The 26,957-nt window shown below is 42.8% G+C and overlaps 1 protein-coding gene across 15 annotated transcripts in view; it reads left to right on the top strand.

The window, feature by feature from the left end:
* eya1 (EYA transcriptional coactivator and phosphatase 1) overlaps window positions 1–26,957 on the top strand; it is a 219,110-nt gene that overhangs the window by 125,253 nt on the left and 66,900 nt on the right. For all 15 annotated transcript variants that reach the window (XR_011960742.1, XM_072571413.1, XM_072571418.1 and 12 more), the window contains one exon: window positions 14,009–14,098. Coding sequence is in view for 14 of the 15 variants with exons in the window: in XM_072571413.1 (XP_072427514.1) it covers window positions 14,009–14,098 (90 nt within the window). In the remaining variant the exon portion in view is untranslated. The remainder of the gene's footprint in view (window positions 1–14,008; window positions 14,099–26,957) is intronic.

Raw genomic sequence — 26,957 nt, forward strand, 5'->3', positions numbered from 1 at the left:
CCAATGTAGTGTTTGTTACAGTTCTTGCACAGCATTTTGTAAATGGCATTAGTTTTGCTTGTTGTGTCACTCAATGCCCTTTAAAACAATCTTAATACATACACAATATTAATATATGCACAAAAGACTGGGGCCTGCAGAATTGTCAGTTTTAAATCAGCACTTTATCAACAACATTAATTCCAATCTGCTGCATAAACTTTGCTCAAATTTATGAGTTCGTTCACAAGACTGCTGTTCTCCTGTCTCTCCATTACCCAATAATAACTAAGTGCCCATAACAGTGCACCTTTAAAGCATGTTTTACACAGTAAAGTACCCTATAGGTCACTTTCAAACAGGATTTGCCATTGAACTGCATAAGGAGATGTTTGGACAGGTGACGATCACAGCATATGTTTTGTAGATGGTCTTAAAAGGAAGTAAGGAGAAAGGCTGGGGTGATGCTTTGAGGTGGATTTTCGGATCTTGGAGAAGACCACAGAAGACAGAGAGGGGTGCTAATAGAGGCCTGATGAATTTCAGGAGCGCACAAGAGGCCAAAATTATTCATACAGCACATGGCTCGTTTCTTTTTGTATGCATGTACATGGTGTAGGAATTATAGCTAGAGCCAAATTCACAGACAGAGTGACATGAGGGAGCAGGGACGGATTTGCAAACAAGAATCAGAAGAACTTTAAACACTGGCTAACCAGGAGGCAGCATAGGTCAGTAAGCAGATAGTGATGGGTGAAAGACATTGGTGTGAGTTAGAATACATCCAGAGAATTTGATAAAAAGCAGCTGACTGGTGAAGATCAACCAGGAAAGCAGTTGAATGGACCGACTTGAAAAACATGAATTTGTATTTCAGCAGGTTTGAATTTGAATTTTGAATTTGAATTTGAATTTGAATTGGATTTATTGTCACGTGTACCGAAGCACAGTGAAAGGCTTTGTCTTGCAAGCAATACAGGCAGATCACAGAGTTAAGTAGCATAGATAAGTAAACAATAGGTGAGTGAAGGACTCAGCAACACGAAGCAGGCAATCTTCCCAATTGGCAGGATATGGCATCAAACGCTCAGCTCGAGGTTGGACAAGACTCAAAGTTACCAATAACCTGATTCAGTCTCCACAATGTTCAATTCCATTCCTCACACAACAGTCAAGGCAAGGGATAGTGCTGGTGGTTAGGGAACAGAGTTTGTGGCAGGAACTTGACTGCAGCTTTCAATGAGATCACCTCTCAATTTATAAACTCTTATAGACAGAGTTTGGGAGAAGATTTGTAGCTCGGGTGCTCGTTGTTGTGGTTCTGTTCGCCGAGCTGGGAATTTGTCTTGCAAACGTTTCGTCCCCTGTCTAGGTGACATCCTCAGTGCTTGGGAGCCTCCTGTGAAGCGCTTCTGTGCTGTTTCTTCCGGCATTTATAGTGGCCTGTCTCTGCAGCTTCCGGTTGTCAGTTCGAGCTGTCCGCTGTAGTGGCCGGTATATTGGGTCCAGGTTGATGTGTTTGTTGATAGAGTCTGTGGATGAGTGCCATGCCTCTAGGAATTCCCTGGCTGTTCTCTGTTTGGCTTGCCCTATAATGGTAGTGTTGTCCCAGTCGAATTCATGTTGCTTGTCGTCTGTGTGTGTGGCTACTAAGGATAGCTGGTCGTGTCGTTTCGTGGCTAGTTGGTGTTCGTGTATACACGTCTTATAGACAGAGGCTTAGCCTTTCGAATAAGTTTGCAGATGACACTAAAATTTGAAGGTGTAGTGGACAGCGAAGAAGGTAACCTCAGAGTACATCTGCGTCTTGATCAGATGAGCCAATGGGTTGAGGGCTGGCAGATGGAGTTTAATTTAGAAAAATATGAGGTGTTGCATTTTGGGAACGCAAATCAGGGCAGGACTTATACACTTAATGGTGAAGTCCAAGGGAGTGTTGGTGAACAAAGAGACCTTGGAGTGCAGGTTCATACTTCTTGAAAGAGGAGTCGCAGATAGATAGGATAGTGAAGAAGGCATTTGGTATGCTTTCCTTTATTGGTCAGTGCATTGAGTACAGGAGTTGGGAGGTCATGTTGCAACTGTATAGGACATTGGTCACTTTTGGAATACTGTGTTCAGTTCTGGTCTCTCTGCTATAAGAAAGATGTTGTGAAACTTGAAAGGGTTCAGAAAAGACTTACAAAGATGTTCCCAAGGTTGGGGAGTTTGAGCTAAAGGGACAAGTGGAATAGGCTGGGGCTATTTTCACTGGAGTGTTAGAGGCTGTGGGGTGTCCTTATACAGGTTTATAAAATCATGAGGGACATGGATAGGATAAATAGTCAAAGTATTTTCCCCGGTATGGGGGAATCCAGATCTAAAGAGCATAGGTTTAAGTTGAGAGGGGAAAGACTTAAAAGGAATCTAAGGGGCAAACTTGTGATGCAGAGGATGGTGTGTGTGTGGAATGAGCTGCCAGAGGAAGTGGTGGAGGCTGGTACATTTAAAAGGCATCTGGATGGGTATATGAATAGGAAGAGTTTAGAGGGATATAGGCCAACTGCTGGCAAATGGGACTAGATTAATTTAGGATATCTGGTCGGCATGGATGAGTTGGGTTTGTTTCCATGTTGTACATCTCTGAGTCTATGCCATCCACCTCTAACAAGTGACCTTTTTCAAAACTGTTTTTGAGACTTTTTTTCTTGGTGTTTCTTTCTTAAGTAAGGAGTTCAAATCTGTACACAGTACTCCAAATATGCCCTCATCAATTGTTGAAAAACATTCCCCATGTAATAAGCAACAATATTCAAATTATCTTCCTGATCACTTCTTTTACCTCCTGTAATGATCCTTTGGATGTGGATGTGAAGTGTCACTGCTAGTCCCCATTAGCAGTTATTCATCCTCCCACACTGTCTGTCCAAATTTCCTTCTTTCTCTCTTTGTGCTCTATCCCCACCTGTCATTTATTCCTTTGGGGGGGGGGGGGGGGGCTAGTGTTAGGTGAAGGGGTAAACATTGGGGAATGGGTCTGGGTGGGTTGCTCTTTGGAGGGTCGGTGTGGACTTGTTGGGCCGAAGGGCCTGTTTCCACACTGTAAGTAATCTAATCTAATCTAAGGGTCAATCTTTTCACGCAGATGGTTTTGCGTGCATGGAATGAGCTGCCAGAGGAAATGCTGGTACAATTACAACATTTAAAAGGCATCTGATTGGGTATATGAATAGGGAGGGTTTAGAGTGATACAGGCTAAGTGCTGGCAAATGGGACTAGATTAATTTAGGATATCTGATCGGCATGGACGAGTTGGACCAAAGAGTCTGTTTCCGTGCTATACATCTCTATGACTGCATGTGGTGATTGGTGTGCCACAGGGACCAGTGTTGGTTCTTCTTAAGTTATAATTTATCAGGATGACTTGAATGGAGGGACCAAGTGTGTGAATGCTAAGGTTGCTGATGATGGGTCAGAAAGTAAGTTGTGATGAGGATACAAACTGTATCAGAGTATCTGTGAAGGAATATATTATACCAAAAGAACTGCAGATGCTGGAAATTGGAAACAAAAACAGAAATTGTTGGAAAAGCTCAGCAGGTCTGACAACAGCTGTGGAGAGAAATCTGAGTTAACGTTTCAGGTTGAGTGAGTGTTCCTCTGACCTGATGGTAGTGAGGAAAATGTTGATAAGGTGAATGTTAATGATAGAGTTTGAGAGTCCATTCAGTATTCTAACAACTAGAAACTGTTATGAAACTGGCTGGTGCATGTGTTCAGGCTTCTGTACCTTCTCCCCGATGGTAGAGGTTGAAGAAAAACATTGCCAGGGTGGGATGGATTTTTAGGAATGCTGGCAGCCTTTCCTTGACAGTGGATTCTGCAGATAGGAGATTGGCCTTTGTGATTGTCCAGGCTGAATTCACCACTCTCTGTAACTGTCTCTGATCTTGAATGGTACAGTTGCCATATCAGGTAGTGATACATCCTGAATGCTCTCAATGACACACCTATAAAGGTTGGCAAGGGTATTCGCCATCATGCCAAATTTCCTCCGCTGCCTGATGCTTTGTAACCAATGCATCCACATGGAGAGTCCAAGAAAGCTTGTTGTGGATGACCACTCCCAGGAGCTTGACACCCTCCACTCGTTCCACCTCTGTGGTGTTAATGTGTAGGGGGAGGGGTGGCATGAGTAACATCCCGCCAAAAGTCAATAATGGGTTCCTTGGTTTTGCCGGCATCGAGAGCTAGGTTGTTCTCAGTGCAACATTTTCCCAGGTCTTCCACCTCCCGTCTATAGTCTGTTTCATTGCCATCTGAGATTTGAACAACTATGGTGGTGTCATCAGTGAACTTGTAAATGGCATTAGTCTGGTATTTGGTGATACAGTCATGAGTATACAGTGAGTACAGTAGGGGGCTGAGTACGCACCCCTGGGAGTCTCCTGTGTTGAATGTTAGTGACGATGAAATATTGTCCCCAATCTTCACTGATTGTGGCTTGTGGGTCAGTAAACTGAGGATCCAGTTGCAGAGAGTGGGGCTTAGTCCGGGATGACTAAGTTTAGTAATCAGTCTCGAGAGGATAATAGTGTTGAAGGCTGAACTGTAGTCCATGAGTAGGATTCTTAGGTAACTGTTCTTGGTGTCAAGATGTTCTAGGGAGGAACGAAGGACAAGTGATATGGTATCTCATGTGGATCTGTTGGTCCGATAGGCAAATTGAAGTGGGTCAAGAGTAGTGGGGAGGCTGGAGTTGATTAATACCATGACCATCCTTTCTAAGCACTTCATGACCACCGAAGTTAGGGCCACTGGGCAATAGTCATTGAGACATGCTGCATGAGCCTTCTTAGGCACAAGGATGATGTTGGCCTCTTGGAACAGACAGGGACAGTGGTCTGCTGCAGGAAGAGGTTAAAGATGTCCAAGAAGACCTCTGCCAGTTGATCTGCACATGCTCTGAGTGCACAGCCTGGTACTCCATCTGGTCCCATTGCTTTTCGTGGATTCACACGAAGGAAAACTCATCTGACCTCTGATAAGTGACTGTTGGGTTAGATTCGTCAGGACTTGTCAGAATAAGTGTTACCTCTCTGCCGAAATTCTGCTCAAAGCGAGCATAGAAGGTGTTGAGATGATCTGGGAGGAATGTGTCATCATCTGCTGTCTTGCACTGTCTCTTTTTAGAACCTGTGATGTCATTCAGTCCTTGCCATTGTTGCCGGGTGTCTGTCTGGGCCTCTAGTTTGGAGCGGGATTGGTCCTTGGCTGTCTTAATGGCATGAGAAGGTCATACTTGGATTCCTTATATTTGAATGGGTCTCCTGATCTGTAGCCTTACCCCTGGGTTTTTAGCAGGTTTTGTATGGACAGTAAAGCACAGAAACCGGCCCTTCGGCCCACTAAGACTGCACTTGACGCATGATACCTTCATAATCTAAAAACTTTTTGCCTCTGCATGGTCTGTATCCCCCCCAGTCTCAGCCTGTTCACATGTCTGTCATGCTGCCTCTTAAACATTGTTACTATATCTGGCTCCACCAACTCCTCGGGCAGCACATTCCAGGCACTTGCTACCCTCTGTGTAAAAACAAAAGAGTGTCTCACATCTCCTTAAACCTACCCCCTCACAGCTAGATACTGCAAGGATCTGTGCTGGCCCTCAGTTAGCAACAATCCATGTTAATAGCACAGTGAAGAGACTGACTCTAATGTGTCTATGTTTACTGATGATGTGGTGCTAAGCAGGAAAGTAAGATGTGAAGAAGATCCTATGGAATCTGCACAAAGAAAAGATTGATTAGAGTCATAGAGATGTACAGCATGGAAACAGATACTTCAGCCAACATGCCAACCAGATATCCCAACCTGCCAGCACCCGGCCCATATCCCTCCAAACCCTTCCTATTCATATACCCATCCAAATGCCTTTTAAATGTTGCAATTGTACTAGCCTCCACCACTTCCTCTGGCAGCTCATTCCATACACGTACCACCCTCTGTGTGAAAATGTTTTCCCTTAGGTCTCTTTTATATCTTTCCCCTCTCACCTAAACCTATGACCTCTAGTTCTGGACCCCACGACCCCAGGGAAAAGACTTTGTCGATTTATCCTATCCACGCCCCTCATATTTTTGCAAACCTTTATAAGGTTACCCCTCAGCCTCCGACGCTCCAGGGAAAACAGCCCCAGCCTGTTCAGCCTCTCCCTATAGCTCAAATCCTCCAACCCTGGCAACATCTTTGTAAATCTTTTCTGAACCTTTTCAAGTTTCACAACATCTTTGCGATAGGAAGGAGACCAGAATTGCACGCAATATTCCAACAGTGGCCTAACCAATGTCCTGTACAGCCGCAACATGACCTCCCAACTCCTGTACTCAATAACCTGTCCAATAAAAGAAAGCAAACCAAACGCCTTCGTCACTATCCTATCTACCTGTGACTCCACTTTCAAGGAGCTATGAACCTGCACTCTAAGGTCTCTTTGCTCAGCAACACTCCCTAGGACCTTACCATTAAGTGTATAAGTCTTGCTAAGATTTGCTTTCCCAAAATGCAGCACCTCGCACTTATCTGAATTAAACTCCATCTGCCACTTCTCACCCCATTGGCCCATCTGATCAAGATCCTGTTGTAATCTGTGGTAACCTTCTTCGCTGTCCACTACACTGCCAATTTTGGTGTCATCTGCAAACTTACTAACCGTACCTCTTATGTTCGCATCCAAATCATTTATGTAAATGACAAAAAGTAGAGGACCCAGCACCGATCCTTGTGGCACTCCACTGGTCACAGGCCTTCAGTCTGAAAAACAACCCTCCACCACCACCCTCTATCTTCTACCTTTGAGCCAGTTCTGTATCCAAATGGCTAGTTCTCCCTGTATTCCATGAGATCAAACCTTGCTGACCAGTCTCCCATGGGAAACCTTGTCTGTCGTCTTACTGAAGTCCATAATAGATCACATCAACCGCCCTGCCCTCATCAGTCCTCTTTGTTACTTCTTCAAAAAACCTCAATCAAGTTTGTGAGACATGATTTCCCATGCACAAACCATGTTGACATGTGCATCCTGTCTCTCAGGATTCCCTCCAACAACTTGCCCACCACCGAGGTCAGGTTCACTGGTCTATAGTTCCCTGGCTTGTCGTTGCCACCCTCCCTAAACAGTGGCACCACGTTAGCCAACCTCCAGTCATCCGACACCTCATCAATGATACAAATATCTCAGCAAGAGACCCAGTAATCACTTCTCTAGCTTCCCACACAGTTCTTGGGTACACCTGATCAGGTCCTGGGGATTTATCCGCCTTTAACTGTTTCAAGATATCCAGCATTTTCCCCTCTGTAATATGGACATTTTTCAAGGTGTCACCATCTATTTCCCTACATTCTATATCTACCATATCCTTTTCCACAGTAAATACTGATGCAAAATACTCATTTAGTATCTCCCCCATTTTCTGTGGCTCCACACAAAGGCCACCTTGCTGATCTTTGAGTGGTCCTATTCTCTCCCTAGTTACCCTTTTGTCCTTAATGTATTTGCAAAAACCCTTTGGGTTCTCCCTAATGCTGTTTGCCAAAGCTATCTCATGTCCCCTTTTTGCCCTCCTGATTTCCCTCTTAATTGTACTCCTACTGCCTTTATACTCCTCTAAGGATTAATTCAATCTATACTGTCTATACCTGACATATGCTTCTTTCTTTTTCTTAACCAAACCCTCAATTCTTTAGTCATCCAGCATTCCCTATACCTACCAGCCTTTCCTTTCACCCTCACAGGAATATACTTTCTCTGGATTCTCGTTATCTCATTTCTGAAGGCTTCCCATTTTTCCAGCCGTCCCTTTACCTGCGAACATCTGCCCCCAATCAGCTTTTGAAAGTTCTTGCCTAATACTGTCAAAATTGGCCTTTCTCCAATTTAGAAATTCAACTTTTAGATCTGGTCTATCCTTTTCCATCACTATTTTAAATCTAACAGGATTATGGTTGCTGGCCCCAAAGTCCTCTCCCACTGACACCTCAGTCACCTGCCCTGCCTTATTTCCCAAAAGTAGGTCAGGTTTTGCACTTTCTCTTGTAGGTACATCCACATACTGAATCAGAAAATTTTCTTGTACACACTTAACAAATTCCTCTCCATCTAAACCCTTAACACTATGGCAGTCCCAATCTATGTTCGGAAAGTTAACATACCCTACCATAACCACCCTATTATTTTACAGATGGCTGAGATCTCCTTACAAGTTTGTTTCTCAATTTCCCTCTGACTATTGGGGGGTCTATAATACAATCCCAATAAGGTGATCATCCCTTTCTTATTAGGTGAGCAAATATTTTACACAGAGGTTCACATGTGGAATGAACTTCCTGAGGAAGTGATGGATGTGGACACAGTTACAACTTTTAAAAGATATTTGGATAAGTACATGAAGAGGAAAGGTTTGGAGGGATATGGGCCAGGAGTAGGCGGGTGGGACTAGTTAGCCTGGGGGTGTGTTCAGCATTGATTGTTTGGACCAAAGGGTATGTTTCTGTGCTGTTTGACTGTATATCTCGATAAGTGAAGGTAATTTGGGTATAATGATGAAAGTGCAAAGTTTAATTTTAGTAGGGGGAAATAGAGAAACAAAATACATTTTAATGATGTGTACTACAACTTGAGTAATGACTATTTGGAAGAGAGTTAAAATGTGGGCTAACAGTATCTGGGAAGTATATTTCAATTGTAAATCAATAATTTATAAAGGAGAGAATAAATTGGCAGGAAAAATTGACTAGTTTGATGTTAATAAAGTCAATCGCCCTTTCTTCAACGTTTCTTCAATCTTGTTTAGTCGTAGGTTGAGACTGTGATCAAGTTAGGGGGATGTTGGTTAGCCATGTTACTTGGTGAAAATCTCCTTTGAACAATGTCTGCTCTTGGCTGCAGAGCAAGAAATATAAGTTGGATAAGGTTCCCCTGTTATGCTCATCAGTTATCTCAACTGGCATCAGTAATTCTTAAACATAAACCTGACAGTTCAAACCAGCTGCATGGTGATTAGATTTTGGAAGCTGGGGAAAAAGCTGACATTCGGGAGATCGCACTGATGACTGAAGACAGGTGCAAAAACTAAAGAGCAGCTGAAGCCTGACATTTTCTTGCATGGTTGCATCTACAAATTTCCTGTACTAGTTGGTGCTGTATTTAACCACTTAATAAAGGAACCTCACAATTGGGAGAATATATATATATATATATATTTTGCAATGTGCATATGTTTATAAAGTACATTTAGGGGTCAAATTTCTTATAATACCTACAACTCCCTGTAGTTTTTTTGTACTGATTATAAGCATTGTTACACAGAATATAGGTGGAAATAATCCTTTGCTTTACATTGTCCTGATAAAGCTATAATCATTATTCATTGTGGGACTGCACTAAGGAATAATTCCTGTTCTTCAACATTTTTGAACTGTGAGATTCAGTGGAAGTGAAATTAAAAATGGCAAGGAGCCTATGTTTTCAATCCACCCTCTGGAACATAGCTCTGTTTAAGATTCTAAAGCAAGCAGTCATTTTCTCTTTATAGCTAATCCTTACCCCCCTCAAAGGTTTGTTCACAGTTCAGCCACACCTTTTAAGATTGTCTCATTGAACTGCAAATCCTTATAAACATGTGAGCATTGTAAACTTTCTCCTCGGGTGTGTTATTACAACTTGGAGTAATTAACTTCCAATTAGTTGATTTAACAGAAAATGAAAGTTTAATTGAGCACAATTTTTCCATCACTTTGGTCTCAAAGGGTGCACAGCAAATTTGTCACCAAGCTGTTAAATAATTATAGCTTTCAGAGTCTCAGACAACATTTTAAGAAGTCTGAGTTGTCAAATTTAATTTCTTTGCGGCCTCCGTGAAATATCATTGCGATTGAAAATATCAGACAAAGCTTTGGAACTGTAAACTGGAAGTTTTTTTCACGGCTGCAGAAATGTTACCCCTGGAAACAGTCAACGAATTCACCGAACATCAAATTCTGAGTTCAAATCCAACTTCAGCCGTATTTTAACTATTTTGTCGCTGAATGGCTGCAAAATTTGAGAAGACTTGAAAATGTGCAAGCCAGCTGGGAATGCTCGATCCTCCTGCCCCCATTGCTTCTGATGCAGGCAGCATGTAAACATTGTGCTGCCTGGTATTTCAGTGATTGTAGTATATAGTCCGGGCGAAGTATGGCGATGAGTTGCTGCACGCTCAAGTAAGGAGTGTAGTTACAGAAGATTAAACGAGTGCATCAAGCCAATGACTTCAGACCACTGAAGAGTGTTCACAGGAATGTTTACACTGCCAGAATCCGTGGTCAAAGTTTAAAAAATCACGCAACATCAGGTTATCGTCCAACAATTTTATTTGGAGGCACTAGCTTTCAGAGCACTGCTCCTTTATCGGGTGATTGTGCGTATTAGATCAAAAGACACAGAATTTTTAGCTCAAGAGTACAGTGTCATCCAGAGGTGTATTGAACAAACCTGGGTTGTTAAGTCTTTCATCTTTTAGAATATACTCCACAACCATCTGATGAAGGAGCTGCGCTCTGAAAGCTAGTGCCTCCAAATAAACCTGTTGGACTATAACCTGGTGTTGTGTGATTTTTAACTTTGTCAAACCCAGTCCAACACTGGCTTCTCCACATCATGGCTAGAATCTGTAGATGCAGGACGATGTACTTGCATTTCTGAAAGTGGCCAAGTATCAAGAGTTTAAGCTCTGTGGACAGGTTGTTGTAGATCTCTGCCGCCCATGTAACCAACTGCCCATGTATATCAATATTGCTTATTGGAGTCAATGTCATTGACACCCTCAATCTTGCTTTCTACTCCTTCTCGGGATCTTGGAGTCCCATGTACATAGATCCCTGAAAGTTGCCATCCAGGTTGATAGAGCTATTAAGAAGGCATACGGTGTGTTAGGTTTTATTGGTAGAGGGATTGAGTTCCAGAGCCGTAATGTCATGCTGCAATTATACAAAACACTTGGAATATTGTGTATAATTCTGGTCACCCCATTACAGGAAGGATGTGGAAGCATTGGAAAAGGTGCAGAGGTGCAACCAAGATGTTGCCTGGTCTGGAGGGAAGGTCTTATGAGGAAAGGCTGAGAAACTTGGGTCTGTTCTCATTGGAAAGAAGAAGGCTAAGAGGGGAATTGTTAGAGACATACAAGATGATCAGAGAATTAGATAGGGTAGACAGTGAAAGTCTTTTTCCTAGGATGATGATGTCAGCTTGTATGAAGGGGCACAGCTACAAATTGAGGGGTGATAGATTAAGACAGATGTCAGAGGCAGGTTCTTTATGCAGTGTGGTAAGGGCGTGGAATGCCCTACCTGTCAATGCAGTTACCTCAGTCATATTAGGGGCATTTAAACAGTCCTTGGATAAGCACATGGATGATGATGAGATAGTGTAGGGGGATGGGCTTAGATTGATTCACAGATCGGCGCAACATCGAGGGCCAAAGGGCCTGTTCTGCACTGTATTGTTCTATGTTCGAGGCTTCAACAAGCTGCATAATTCAGTGTTCCGAATATACTCACCTGAAGAATAACTGGGTCCATGTTTTATAGGGCATGATAAAACTCCCCAAGTTTACTTCAGCAAGAGAGTGCTGAATCTATCAAATTCACTGCCACAGAAGGCTGTGTTAGCCAGGTCCTTGAGCAAATTAAAGACTGAGATAAAGGTATCAAGGGTTACGGGGAGAAAGTGGGAGAATGGGGTTGAGAAACTTAACAGCCATGATTAAATGGCAGAGCAGACTCGAGGGCTGAATGGCCTAATTTCCGCTCCAATGTCTTATGGTCTTACTCAGGTCCTAGAATTTCCCCACATTCAGAGTGTCATTGACTGCACCCCCCTCCGAACCTGGTGCTCATCTCCAGATAGTCTCATAGAAAAGGGCAGGAAAAAGCTGCCATCTACCACAGAATCCCCAGAGCATGGAAGCAGGCCATTTGGCCCAACAAATCCACACCAGCCCTCTGAAGGGCATCCCAGTCAGACCCACCCCCCCCCCTACCCTATCGCTGCATTTCCCATGGCTAATCCACCCATTCTACACATCCTTGGACACTACAGGCAATTTAGCATGACCGATCTACCCTAACCTGCTCAGCAGCAGGAAACTGGAGCACCCAGAGGAATCTTGTGCGGACACAGAGAGAAAGACAGGGGTCAAATTCCACACTGATAGTCACCCAAGAGTGGGTGCCAGGGTGAGCCAGGGTGCTGCCTGTTTTAATTTTGTAGATGGACTTTCCTGCAGAAGCTCTCCACCTCACCTGGGTTTTTTTTTTCATGCAATCCCCTGCAGCATGGAATCAGGCCATTTGGCCCATCAGCTTCTGTTTTCTGTCTACCAGGAGCTTCGGACCTCACAATGTCTGAAACATTTTTGCTGAAATAGTCTGGGTTACATCTGCAGTGTGGTCCTAGTTAATAGCACATTACTGTGACTTTAACACCAGCATTTCTCTGTTCTCATTGGCAGAGCAAGTTAAAAATGTGGCTGAACTAGTTAAACTAAATATTTTCAAGCGAATTATACCAATAGGCCAATTCTTTTGGATAAAGTAATTAAACCTTGTGTATTACACAGAATTTGACCTCTATTTTCCTTATCTAAAGGTCATGCAAGGTTTACAAATGCTGGAAGCAGGAAGAGAAATGGTTTAACAAGGCAAGAGTCATAGATAACAGTTTTGTGATAGGTTTTTATTTAAAAAAGCACTGGTTTTCAATTAACCAAGCAATAAATTGTCTTTATGTTACTTCAGTTAAGCAGACTTTTCAGCATGCATTGTCCTGTGAATTGGTGACAAACGTTATGTGACCTTAACAGTGGTTAGCACTGCTACCTCTCAGTGCCAGGACCCAGGTTCGATTCTACCCTCGAGAGACGGTGTGGAGTTTGTCCGATCTCCCTGGGTCTGCGTGTGTTTGTTCTGGGTGCTCCAGTTTCCCCTCTCAGTCTGGAGATATGCAGGTTAGGTGGATTGGCTGTGCTAAATCGCCCATAGTGTTCAGGGATGCACAGGCTAGATGGGTTAGCCATGGGAAATGTGGGGACACGGGGATAGGGGAGGTCTGGGTAGGATGCTCTTCGGAGGGTTGGTGTGGTCTCGCTGGGCTGAATGGCCTGCTTCCGCACTGTAGGATGTATGACTATGACTATTATTGTTTTAAATTCTGTTATGTTTTGCATATATTTGTATCTATTTTAATATCACAGAACTGAACATCACTGCCCGTTAAAACTTTCCAAAAACATTACAAAGATAAACATACTTTTCAATTTTTTTGTCAAATCTCATCCAAATCTAATTATTATTAATGACTGTCTTCATAGTTGTATTTTGTATCCTGCCATATTTTAAATTACGCATGTTAAACAAGGCAAAGCACACTTTAGTGTACACTATCACCTCCTGCCTTTAAATTTAGCACAAAATGATAGCCGTTTTAAATTTAAACCTCAAGAACTTTCAATGCATATTACACCTCGACCAAAATTATCAATAGTGCTGAACGTTTTAACCAGAAAAGCCTCAGCTCCATTTAGAAAAAGCCAACAATTGTTAAGTTCTTCCCGGAAACTGAATCAATCCAAAACTTTTGTGTTTCAAATATATGCATGATTACTAACATCAACTCTACTTCTTTAAGCTATGGATATCCAAACTATGGCTGAACATGGTCTCAATGACTAACAACTCAGCCAGTAAAGAACAACTCTGGTATTCCGGCCTGTTTGTTGTTTGAATTTTAAGAGTGGAAATTCTGAAACACAATTCCTGGCATTTGTTGTGAACTCCCAAAGCAGACACCAAGATGTGTCAGTATTAAAAGCTTGAGATTTCAGTTTGAATTTTTAAACAAGGCCCTTGACAATTGATATCATGCACTTACGTGATCAATAAGAATAATAAGTTAGAGTACCCTTGTGTTAGCCAACAAGTGCTGTTTTCTTATTTGAACCTTTATTTACAGGATCCACCTACATCAGTGTCACTTGGGCTGCGAATGGAAGAAATGATCTTCAACCTCGCAGACACGCATCTGTTTTTTAATGATTTAGAAGTAAGTGATGACTTTTATTTTACAGTTAGCCTTTATTGTTAAAATTTACTTGTGTTCAAACCAGCTCATTAGAAAATTGTTTTTCTTCTCATTGATGGACAGATGATTAGGGGAAGGATGAATGAACTCAATAATAAAGCTCCTTTTGTTCAATCTTCAATTTAATTACTGTACTAACTCAACAATACCCCTGAAAATATTCCCTATCCAGGGGAAGTATCCTGCACTGGGGCAGGAAATCAAGCTGGCTGTTTTATGTATTGAAATTGCACTGTGATAGGTTTTTCTGAATAGTGATTCATACTGTTTATATTACTACATCAATCAACAACAATGTGATGGTGAGAATGTAATGAGAATTCAGGTCTCAGTTGGCATTCCAACAAAAATGTGATGTTGTACATCACCTCAGTAATAGTCATGTTGATTTGGAATATCCTAACACAAATGTTCCTAGGGCATTTGAGTATTTGTGTTAACAGTTTTAAAAACCTGTGTTAAACATTTATGTTAAAAACTTGATACATTGGACAAATTATTTTGATATCTAATGGTAAGATATGATAATAGGTTGCAAATTGTGAGACAGTTTTCCAAGGAAGGTTAGAACATTTGGAGTCCAAATTGGCTCTTCATTTAGACTCAACGTTAGCTTGCTCACTCTCTCCATGGACACTGCCTGACTCACTGTGATTTCCAGTATCTTTTGTTTTCAGTAGAGATTCTAGCATCTGCAGTAATTTGCTCATACCTATTAAAGTGAGTGTTCTGTACCTCATTCTTGCAAATATTTTTCTGATTTTTTAAAAAAATTATTTAGGGACCTGTTGATCCAGCTGACCCTCCTGTCATTAATGTGGAGCTGTTGAGAAATTGAGTGACATTTGCAAAGGGACAGGAGTGGCCAACTCGAGTCAACTAAACTGTGAAATTATGCTTTTATACTCGTTCTGATTGTTGTCAGTAATTTTGTTTTAAAATGGCATGTTGTTAGTTCTTTGCAGCATTTTAAAGAGCAGACACTAAGGATATGTCAATGTGTACAGGTATGACCTTGCACATAATAAGGTGCTGCAGTGGCAATAAAGCGATTGACCAATTAGTTATAAATCAAAAATAGAAATTTCTGGAAAAGCTCAGCAAGTCTGTAGGCATCTGTTGAGAGAAATCAGAGTTAATGCTTCAGGTCTAGTGACTCTTCTTCAGAACTGATAGGAGCAAGGAAAAGCTTTTTTTGCACAGAAGATGGGTTCGGGGGAGGGGTATGGAGTAAATGATGGATAGAGATAGAGCCCAATGAGAGAGAGAAGAACAGTTGGACAGACCAAAAAGCAGATAACAATCAGTTCAGGAGAATGAATAGCTACTAATGGGGACTATCAGTGGCTAACAATGGGTCGTATATAATAGCAGACCATATGATAACAAGGTCTGGTGTTGGGTTGATGTTGTGGGAGAAGATGCCTGACCCTAAAGTGTTGAACTTGATATTGATTCCAGAAGGCTGTCGAGTTAATTATTTTCTATTTGAAGGAGTAATACTATAAGAAAAAATATGTTTCTTATTTGAATAGCCCTTTTTGAATGAGTAGATAAGACTTGTATTAATATCTTACTCAAAGCCAACATGTCTAGCAATGTGGTAGTCCTCAGTACTGTGCTACTGTATCAGCTTAGGATGTGTTAACAGTCCTGCAATAGGTCTTGAACCCTCAAGCTAAAGAAATGGTATTGAACCAACCTGACCCATTGTCAGCATCCTCGGATGCTGCCTGACCTGCTGTGCTTTTCCACTCTCGACTCTAATCTCCTGTATCTGCAATCTTCACTTTTGCCACATTGTTTGTAAAGCATTTTGAGCCATTACTGAGAGGCATGTCATGCACTGTGTAAATAGAAATCTTCATTAGTTGCAATTCTAATCCTCAGAATGCTACAAGTCTGTTACTTTACTGGTATGATTGGACTGTCATTGACATAAACCAGATTACTCACTCTGTGTTTCCTAGCTTGATGTTATAAACCAGTTGTCAGAATCACTTACAAAATTTGAAACTACTGGCAGTTTTTGAACTTAAAAGCTGAACAGTTTTCAGCCAACCAGAAGTTCCCAGCTTCACAATTGTTAGGAGACAGAGGAAAAATGTAAGAAAAGAGCATCATATATTTTTGAATTCTGAGAGAAAATTTATTCCAGACAAACAAGGAAGAGAGAGAGAGCAGGAATGGGAACATAGCAACAAAAGTAAAAAAAAATAATTTTAGGCTTGTTTTTCTTTTAAGTGCAGAGTAACCATTCTGGAGTATTTATGATTTATAGATATGGAGCAGGAAACGTGATTTGATTTATTGTATTGAAAATCTTTGTTTTGTGAGCAGTACAGGCATATCATCGCAAACAAGGACATAAAGATCATAGGGTGCGTAAACAGAGTGAGGCATACAGGGTTCTCTCTCCTGCACGACTCCAGCTTCTGGGAATGTACTGGAACAAAAATGTGTTACTGGCGTTGCATATGAAGGCAATATTGATTTCAAGGGAACAAACAGTTCTACTGGTGCTATTTGTAAAGCAAGAGTAACAGGACATGGTGAGGGAGAGGCAATGTGAGGCTAGAAAGGATTACACGTGTAAGAAGATAGATCACATGAAGGGCTTTTGCCCGAAACGTCGATTTTCTCCTGCTCCTCGGATGCTGCCTGACCTGCTGTGCTTTTCTAGCCCCACTCTGATCTGGACTCTGGTTTCCAGCATCTGCAGTCCTCACTTTTGCCGAGATCGATCTTGGGGCATGAGTTAAAGATGTTGTTGGTAATTTTAATCAATCCAGTCTTGATGCTATGCACAAGTGGGAAACCTTTATAAAGAGAGGCATGAGACAATGGCATTTCCATGGACCACAGCGGGGGGGCAGCATGGTGGCTCAGGTCTGGCAGCATCTATGGAGAGAAATTAGAGCTAACATTTCGGGTAGAATGACCCTTCCTCAGAACTTCTGAGGAATGTTAATGCTGATTTCTCTCCATAGATGCTGCCTGACCTGCTGAGCTTTCCCAGCATTTCTGTTTTTGTTTCTGATTTACTGTGTCCACAGTTTTTTTTCTGGTTTAGTCAGTAATGATTGTTGTATTATGTACATGTTAGCACAGATACTTATATAAATCTGCTTTAAATGTGTGACTGGCATCTAAGTCTTCCACGAATCCAAATGTCTCAAATTGCAGAAGTTCTGTTGACAAGGGGTCTCATTCTTTTATGACCTTCAGTAAGGTTGTGTTGGGTAAGATCTTCCATATGGTGGCTCTGTAAGCTGTATACAGAGGAACCTCTGATCTGAACGAGATGGGCGAGCAGCATTTCATTCAGATAATTGATTCTTCGGATAAATGATTCAAAGCCTCTCCTCTGGGGCTCGGAGTTTTCTGAAGTTTCCTTTTTCCTTGCGCTGCCTTGCTCCCTCTCACTGTCTCAGGGTTTGTTTCTGAGCAGACACACACACTTGTGTGTAAGGGACGTGCCGCATTGCTGAAACCTTCCCCCCACCCCCCAACAGTTCAATTGGATTGACACAGCAAGCACTTGCTGTGTCCATTCAGAAAACTAGGCAGTAGCATACTGCGCATGAGCTCCCCCTTCCTCCCCCAGTCCCGTCTGCCCCACCCCACCCCCAACGCCGTCCGACCCTCCAACCCCACCCCCCATCCGACCCACCCACTGGCCGCCCTGCACCTCCTTCCGCTGCTGCCCACCCCCATCAGCTCAGGTCACCATCCCCCCCCCCCCCCCCCCACCAACACACACACACACACACACACACACACATATATGCATACACATACACACAGACATACAAACACACACACAGACACATACATACACACACGCACAGACACATGCACACACACACACACACACACACACACACACACAACACACACACATGCAGACACACAGGCACGCACACACAGACACATACATACACACACGCACACAGACACACAAACACACATAACGCGCTCACAGGCACACACACACAGACACTCTCAGACACACACACACACACACACACACACACACACTTACATTGCTTGCCATTTCCATTCTCAGCTTTTAATGTTCCCTCTGGCCACCTTTCTCTTCAACTTTCTTGCTTGAAAGGGTGCCCAGTTCTGTCCCTGCACAGCTCAGCTTTTGCTGAAACCTTCATTTGTGCATTTTTGTTCACCGCTAGATTTGACTATTCCACTGTGAAACTGAATAGTTTCCCATGTTTGGGGAGGCAACAGCCTATTGGGGTTATCGCTAGCATATTCAGCCAGAAATTCAGTTAATTATCTGGGTTTGAATCCTGCCATGGCAGGTGCTGGAATTTGGATTCAATTCTTTAAAAAAATTTGTAAGCAAGAAGCCATCTGGTTTACTGATGTCCTTGAGGGAATAAAACTGCCATCCTCACCTGGTCTGGCCTACGTGTGACTCCTGACCCACAACAATTGGATTGACTCTAACGTGCCCTCTGAAATGGCCAGCAGGCAGCCAGGGATGGGCAATAAACACTGGCCAGCCAGCAAAGCCCATTTTTCCAAGTGAATTAAAAAAAAGTTCTAGTCTCTATAAGCGGAGGTTATCAGAACTCTGACCTAACACACAGCAAGTTCCTTTCTCTGCGCTTGCCGACCTGAATTGGCTCTCACTTAAGCAATGCCTCAATTAGAAAGCCTCATCTTCACCTTCAAATCTCTCAACAGACTTGTTCCTCCTGATGTTTGCAGATGACACCAAAATTGGAGGTGTAGTGGACAGCGAAGAAAGTTACCTCAGATTACACCAGAATCTTGATCAGATGGGCCAGTGGGCTGAGAAGTGGCAGATGGAGTTTAATTCAGATAAATGCGAGGTGCTGCATTTTGGGAAAGCAAATCTTAGCAGGACGTATACACTTAATGGTAAGGTCCTAGGGAGTGTTGCTGAGCAAAGAGACCTGGAGTGCAGGTTCATAGCTCCTAGAAAGTGGAGTCGCAGGTAGATAGGATAGTGAAGAAGGCATTTGGTATGCTTTCCTTTATTGGTCAGAGTATTGAGTACAGGAGTTGGAAGGTCATGTTGCAGCTGTACAAGATATTGGTTAGGCCACTGTTGGAATATTGTGTGCAATTTTGGTCTCCTTCCTATCGGAAAGATGTTGTGAAACTTGAAAGGGTTCAGAAAAGATTTACAAGGATGTTGCCAGGGTTGGAGGATATGAGCTATAGGGAGAGGTTGAATGGACTCGGGCTGTTTTCCCTGGAGCATGATAGGCTTAGGGGTGACCTTATAGAGGTTTATAAAATCATGAGGGGTGTGGATAGGATAAATAGACAAAGTCTTTTCCCTGGGGTTGGAGAGTCCAGAACTAGAGGGCATAGGTTTAGGTTGAGAGGGGAAAGATATAAAAGGGACGTAAGCGTCAACTTTTTCACACAGAGGGTGGTACGTGTATGGAATGAGTTGCCAGAGGAAGTGGTGGAGGCTGGTCCAATTGCAACATTTTAATGGCATCTGGATGGGTATATGAATAGGAAGGGTTTGGAGGGATATGGGCCAGGTGCTGGCAGGTGGGAATGGATTGGGTTGGGATATCTGGTCGGCATGGACGAGTTGGACCGAAGGGTCTGTTTTTGTGCTATACATCGCTATGACTCTATGTCTCTACATCTGTAACTTTCTCCAGCTCCATAATGCTCTGTGACAGCTGCTTCTCTCTTGTGCATCCCCAATTTAAATGAGTCCATTATTAGTGGCTGTGCCACTCTAATCCTCTTTGTTCCTTAATGGCCACTTGCTAAGAGGCAGTTCATGCTACCCCAGCCTGCACCTCCACATCGTGGGAATGAATATTTTTAAAAATGTTATTCCTTACCACCACCTCACAGCTTTTGCTCATCTAACTCCTTATCTGGCTCATTGTCAATTTCTTTTGACAATGACTGATTGTGTAAAGGGCCTGAGGACATTTTGCTATATTACAGTTGCTACATAAATGAAAGTTGTTGTTTTTAAGCACCATCCGTTGCTAATTTTTGACTGATCGCTGAGAAGCAATGAAGTTAATCCTGTCTCTCTCTCTCCAAGTTACCCATCACTTATGAGAAAAAGAGCTTCACTCTGTGATTTTCCCGATTAGGAAATTGTAATGGTATCAGTATGGGGTGGGATGGTGGCTCAGTGGTTAGCACTGCTGCCTCACAGTGCTAAGTACCTAGGTTTGATTCCCGCCTTGGGTGACTGTTTGTGTGGAGTTTGCACATTCTCCCCGTTTCTGGATGGGTTTCCTCTGGGTACTCCAGTTTCCTCCCACAGTCCAAAGATGTGGAGGTTAGGGTGGATTGGCCTTGCTAACTTGCCAATAGTGTTAGATGCACTAGTCAGATGGAAATGGGTCTGGGTGGGTTACTCTTCTGAGGGTCCGTATGGACTTGTCGGGCCGAAGGGATTCTAATCTAACTAAAGTATATGGAACTACTTGCATGAGCTATCCTTCTGTTTAATGGTAGTGTTTATCCATCTATTATCTCAAACACCAATCCATGCTTCAAATGTATTTGACACTCAACTGAAATTAATAGTCTAATTTCAGAAGTTTCTAAACATTTAAAGTGTGTAAAAGTCTTAACTAGATTTCCATATACTGATGAATGGCAATGCAAATTGCAAACACTATGTATCGGTTCGAAAAGTAACTTGTTAAAGTGATGATTCGGTGTTGAAGTCATTTCAGTTTGTTTTAAAAGACCAAATGCTGATGAAGATTGGACACTTAAATATTGTGCTGAAAACAACTACTGCTGGAGAGCATCTGCAGTTTTTTTGTCTCCATTACTTCCTCTGACAGCTCATTCCAAACACGACCACTCTCTGTATGAAAGAGTTGCCCTTTTAAACCTTTGTCCTCTTTTGGAAATACTGTGTGCAGTTCTGGTCTCCCTGCTATTGGAAGGATGTTGTGAAACTTGAAAGGGTTCAAAGAATATTTACAAGGATGTTGCCAGGATTTGAAGCATTTGGAGCATTGGGAGAGGCTGTTTTCCCTGGAGTGTCGGAGGCTGAGGGGTGACCTTGTAGAGGTTTATAAAATCATGACGGGCATGGATAGGATAAATCGACAAGATCTTTTCCCTGGGATGGGGGAGACAAGAGCTAGAGGGTATAGGTTTAAGTTGAGAGGGAAAAGGTTTAAAAGGGACCTAAAGGGCAACTCTTTCATACAGAGAGTGGTCGTGTTTGGAATGAGCTGTCAGAGGAAGTAATGGAGACAAAAAAACTGCAGATGCTGGAATCAAAAGTAGACAAGCAGGAGGCTAGATCAGAAGATAGAAAATTGAATTGAATTGAATTTATTGTCAAGTGAACCGAGGCCCACAGTGAAAAGCTTTCTCTTGCGAGCAATACAGGCAGGTCACATAGTTAAGTTGCATAGATAGTAAATAATAGGTAAACAGCAGCATAAGCAAAACACAGGTACAGGTGAGTGTTAAGAGTTTGTGAGTCCATTCAGTATTCTAACAACAGAAGGGTAGAAACTGTTTCGAAAACGGCTGGTGCGTGTGTTCAGGCTTCTGTACCTTCTCCCCGATGGTCGAGGTTGTAGGAAAACATTGCCAGAGTGGGATGGATCTTTGAGAATGCTGGTGGCCTTTCCTTGTCAGCGGGCCTGGTAGATGGATTCTCTGATTATCTGGGCCGAGTTCACCACTCTCTGTAACTGTCTCTGATCTTGAATGGTACAGTTGCTATACCAGGTAGTGATACATTTAGACAGAATGCTCTCGATGGTGCACCTATAAACGGTGGCAAGGGTATTCGCCGTCATGCCAAATTTCCTCAGCTGCCTGAGGAAGAAGAGACATTGTTGGGCCTTTGTAACCGGTTCGTCCACGTGAAGAGTCCAAGAAAGTTTGTTGTTGATGACCATTCCCAGGAGCTTGACATTCCCCACTTGTTCCACCTCTGTGCTGTTAATGTGTAGGGGGACATGAGTAACATCCCACCAAAAATCGACATTTTTGTTGTAACTCTTCTTCAGGACTGGTAGAGACTGGTACAATCGCAACATTTCAGAGGCATCTGGATGGGTATATAAATAGGAAGGGTTGAGAGGGATATGGGCCAAGTGCTGGCAAAAGGGACCAGATTAATTTAGGATATCTGGTCGGCATGGACAAGTTGGACTAAAGGGTCTGTTTCCATGGTGTATACATCTTTGACTTTATGACTCTATCACAACGGGTCAGACAGCTTCTAGATGAAGAGTCATCTCAACTCAAAAGTTAGCTTATCTCTCCATGGATGCTGTCTAACCCACTGTGATCTTCAGCATTTGTTGTTTTCAGTATAGATTTCAGCATCTGTAGTAATTTGCTTCTGCTTAAATATTGAACTTTCATACCCATAACCATTTATCAGGTGGCACGGTGGCTCAGTCATGAGCATTGCTGCCTCATAACACCGGGGAGTTTGCATATTCTCCCCCTGTCAGCATTGGTTTCCTCCAGGTGCTCCAGTTTCCTTCCATGGTCCAAAGATGTGCAGGTTCAGTGGATTGGCCATCGTGTTCAGGAATGTGTAGGTTAGCTGCATTAGTCAGGGGTAAATGTATGATAATAGGGTCGGGGAATGGGTCTGGGTGGGTTACTCTTCGGAGGGTCAGTGTGGACTTGTTGGGCCGAAGGGCCTGTTTCCACACTGTCGGGATTCTAATTCTGTCAGTAGGGTGCAGATCCCTCCATTACATCCCACTGTCTAAAAGTTATACCTTCTGCCCCATGGAATATGAATTTGACAGGATCAGTCAGTCTTTGTGCTTTGTGCCATAATCTTTTACTGCTATTCCCAAGCCTCTTACACCTGTGAAGTACAATTTCTTGGAATCTATGGTTTCTCTGCCAGTCTTGTCTGTCTGTATCATACCGTGAGCACTTAATCTGAGCATTTATGAAAAGATAGTTTGGCACTCATTCACATGATTGATTGCGACAGTGAATGCTAGCAAGGAGAGGTTTTTGAGTGTTTTTTTGTTGTCAGATTTTGGTGAATCCCTATGAAAATCTCGACTGGTATTTGAGCACAAATCACACAACCAAGTGGCTTAGATTTAGATTTTATTGTCACTTGTGCAGGAGTACAGGAATACAGTGAAAAGTGTATAATGTTACCACACAAGGTACCTTGGTACAAAGTCAAAGAATTTAAAAGATAAAGCATTATTGCATATTGGCAGAAAAATAAAGAAATAAGGTAATAGTTAATAGTCTTTTGTAGTTTAAGCACTAAGTTAAAAGTTCAACAGTCCTTGATGAGTCCTCCATTTATCTCAATTTCCGGAGACCTCAGATGTCTGTTCTTGACGATGCGGCAGTTACCATCTGGAACTGCCAAGTCTCCTATCTCCCCCCCGGTGCCTCAGGAACATGCCTGAGAAGGACCTACTCGCACGCCAAGCTGAGACACCATCATGAAATGCTGAGAGACCAAATGAGACCCACCAAGAGACCAGGCTGAGATCCGCTGAGAGACCGAGCCGAGACCTACCAAGAGACCGGGCTGAGACCCACTGGGAGACCACCATGGGCCACCAAGAGACCAGGCCGAGACCCATTGAGAGACCACACTGAGCCACCAAGAGATCGGTCTGAGACCCACCAAGAGAGCAAGCCGAGACACACTGAGAGACCAGGCCGAAGCCTGCCACCGTGGAGGTAAATGTCAAGAGGGGGAGAACACCAAAGTTGGAGGGTGGGAGGAGAGAAAAAGGGGATGAAACTGAAGGAAACAAGAAATAAACAGAAGGAGCGGAAGAGGTCTGGCTGGAGCTTTACCACCATCTTGATTGGTTAGTGTTAAAAATAAAGTGTAGCTTTATCCCATTAATAACACAGGATGCTATCTTCATCATACATAAGGAATGAAACGTTTTGGTTTGGCCTAAAGACACTGTTCTTTCAAAATGTGCAATCTCAAAACGTCGATCAATCCGATTCAACAAAGTGTGTCAGGTTAATAGCTTTTGCAAAAAGCTTTCATGAAATTTCTCTGGTGTATAAATCTGGATCTGTTTGGTTTAGAGGAAGGAAGAATCAAAAAGATTTCAGTTGATACGAATCTTGCTTATCAAACTTAATCAACTGCACTTTTTTATTTAAATCATTCCTGATGTTTGCTTTTTACAAAATCCAGCAGTGCACCTTCTTTCACAAATGAAGCAAAGTCAATTGAAAATACCAGGTTCTAAGAGTTTCAGTGAACATCTGTGCTATATTTTGACCTTTTTCATCTTTTGATGGAAGCAATTACAGTCATATTGTGAGTTGGCACATTGATAAAATGGTTTGCAAGCACTGTAGCTCATTGTGCTGTTTCTCAAAACTTCTTTAATTAAGTAGGAAAATCCCTTCTGATCTACATTATTATTTCCCAATAGCGTTCATGTGCTGGTGAAATATTTTGTTCCCTGTATGAGCTATATGGGCAATAATTGGGAAAATCAGATTTTTGACATGGAGAAAAACATTCTTGATGTTTTTCCTTTCGAGTAAAAACAGCGAGTTCAGAATCTTGAGAAGGAGCAGCAACGAGAGCATCCAATGTCCTCATTTCTTTGCACCTCCCATTTCCCCTCTCCTTCCCGAGAAACTGGGTAGCAGCAATTCCCCACTTGGATGTCATGGTGAACCAGCGGGAGCAGCTTTTCACTTGCTTTTTCGAACCTGCATCCCACCCTGATTCACCCTGACATCCCGGTATGCTCCAATAACGCCACCTCCTTCCGGCCTTCACCCAACGGAGTTCCCGATGGTACACCGTCAGCCACACTGTCATGGCTGCTTTCAAACCAACTCCGTCACCCCCATCAGCCCTTTAGGACTCCACCATGGGGCTCCAGGGCACAGATACTTTGCTTGCTTCAGTCAGGTCACTTTGGGGCACACAGGCATCCCCACCAGGTGTGTTGTTCAGCTCTGAGCTTCCTCCCTTACCTCTCTTACTGATTTGTGGTCACTGGAAAGTTGCCAGCCTCCATGCGTTGCATTGTTTATGAGCGCGTGGGGAGAGGCGATAACTCTTCCGGGCGTGGGCACGTCGCTGTACAGCACAATGTGCGCTAAATCAATGTCACGACGACACCACGTTCCAGCAGATTGCACAGCAGACACAGTGCTTCCACTTTACCCAGTGTATGAGCATCAAAGGAGAGCAGCCCTTGGTGGTGTACAGGGCACCACAGTCACTCAAGGGACTTGTCTGATTCGAGATCAGGGGCCCTGCCACAGTCAGTAATCCAGGACAAGTACGACCTGCCCAAGAATCATAGGACCATCTGTTGGGTTGATGGAGAGACAGGGGTGTGTGGGGTGGGGGTGTTTTGGGGGGCGGTGGTGGGGGGTGTATGGGAAAGCAGTTAAAGATGTAGCTCAACCCTACCCATTCCCCTCATGATTTTATAAACCTCTATAAGGTCACCCCTCAGCCTCCGATGCTCCAGGGAAAACAGCCCCAACCTATTTAGCCTCTCCCTAATGCTCAAACCCTCCAACCCTGGCAATGTCCTCGTAAATCTTTTCTGAACCCTTTCAAGTTTCACAACATCCTTCCGCTAGGAGGGAGACCAAAACTGCACACAATGTTCCAAAAGTGGTCTCACCACTGTCCTGTACAACTGCAACATGACGTCCCAACTCCTGTACTCGGTGCTCTGATCAATAAAGGAAAGCATACCAAACACCACCTTCACTATCCTATCTACCTGCGACTCCACTTTCAAGGAACTATGAACCTGCACTCCAAGGTCTCTTTGTTCAGCAACACTCCCTAGGACCTTTATCATTAAGTGTATAAGTCCTGCTCTGATTTGCCTTTCCAAAATGTAACACCTCACATTTATCTATGTGTCTGTAATGATTATTTGATCATATTTATTCACCGTGTATCAGATTCACAGCTTACTCCAAATGAGTTAATGAAATCTGTGTATTTATGTGAAGTATCCAACGTAATAATCAAATAATTGTCTTAGTATTTTATATACACCAGTTTCTTAAACACTTTGCACTTTGTATGAACACCATAGTTTCCCATCATGCCTGTACAAATTACCAGATTCAAATCCAATTAAGCAATTAACACCCAATTATCCAACAAAACCTTTAATTGACAGTTTAAAGACATATTCTATGCTTCAGACAGAGAATCTCAAAGTCAGGGTTCCTTGTTCTGGCAATGTCCATGAGACAGGAGTGCTAAAGGTAATGGGATTTAATGTACTGTGAACATTTTTAAAAATAGGTGAGTCTGTTTTCCAATTCAGTGTTTACTCCTTAATGAAGTCTTTGTGTGATTTGATCCCAATAACAAAGGCTACATTTACTCACTCATTGGAGTCCAGAAGGACCATTTAAGACTTCTTATAGCAGATTTTAATTTCTTTACTGTTCATCCAAAAATTGAACTGAATGAATTGGGTAGGAAGAATTCTTTTTGTTCTTTTTATCCCGCTCTAACCTACAGGTAATCTGCTCCACACCCCCCCCCCCTCCCCTCCCCAAACTTCTTCTGCATAGAATAATTGTAGTGGGAAAGTGAATGAAATGCAAGGGGTCAGGAACCATAGACCTGACAAGGATGACAGGCTGTGCCAAAATGAGAGCCAGAATTGAGAAGCTGTGAACCGTAGATTTAGGTTTCTCACATGGTATTAGCTCGTAAGAAGAATGTTGTGACAATGGCTGGAAACGTCCAAGGTATTGGAGATCCTGCATTGTGAAAGATTTCAATGGCTTAAATCCAATGAAGCATTTTGGTATGAAGAGTGTTGGTGTTCCTAAA

The sequence above is a fragment of the Chiloscyllium punctatum genome, chromosome 5 (assembly GCF_047496795.1).
Source record: "Chiloscyllium punctatum isolate Juve2018m chromosome 5, sChiPun1.3, whole genome shotgun sequence".
Classification (NCBI taxonomy): Eukaryota; Metazoa; Chordata; class Chondrichthyes; order Orectolobiformes; family Hemiscylliidae; genus Chiloscyllium; species Chiloscyllium punctatum.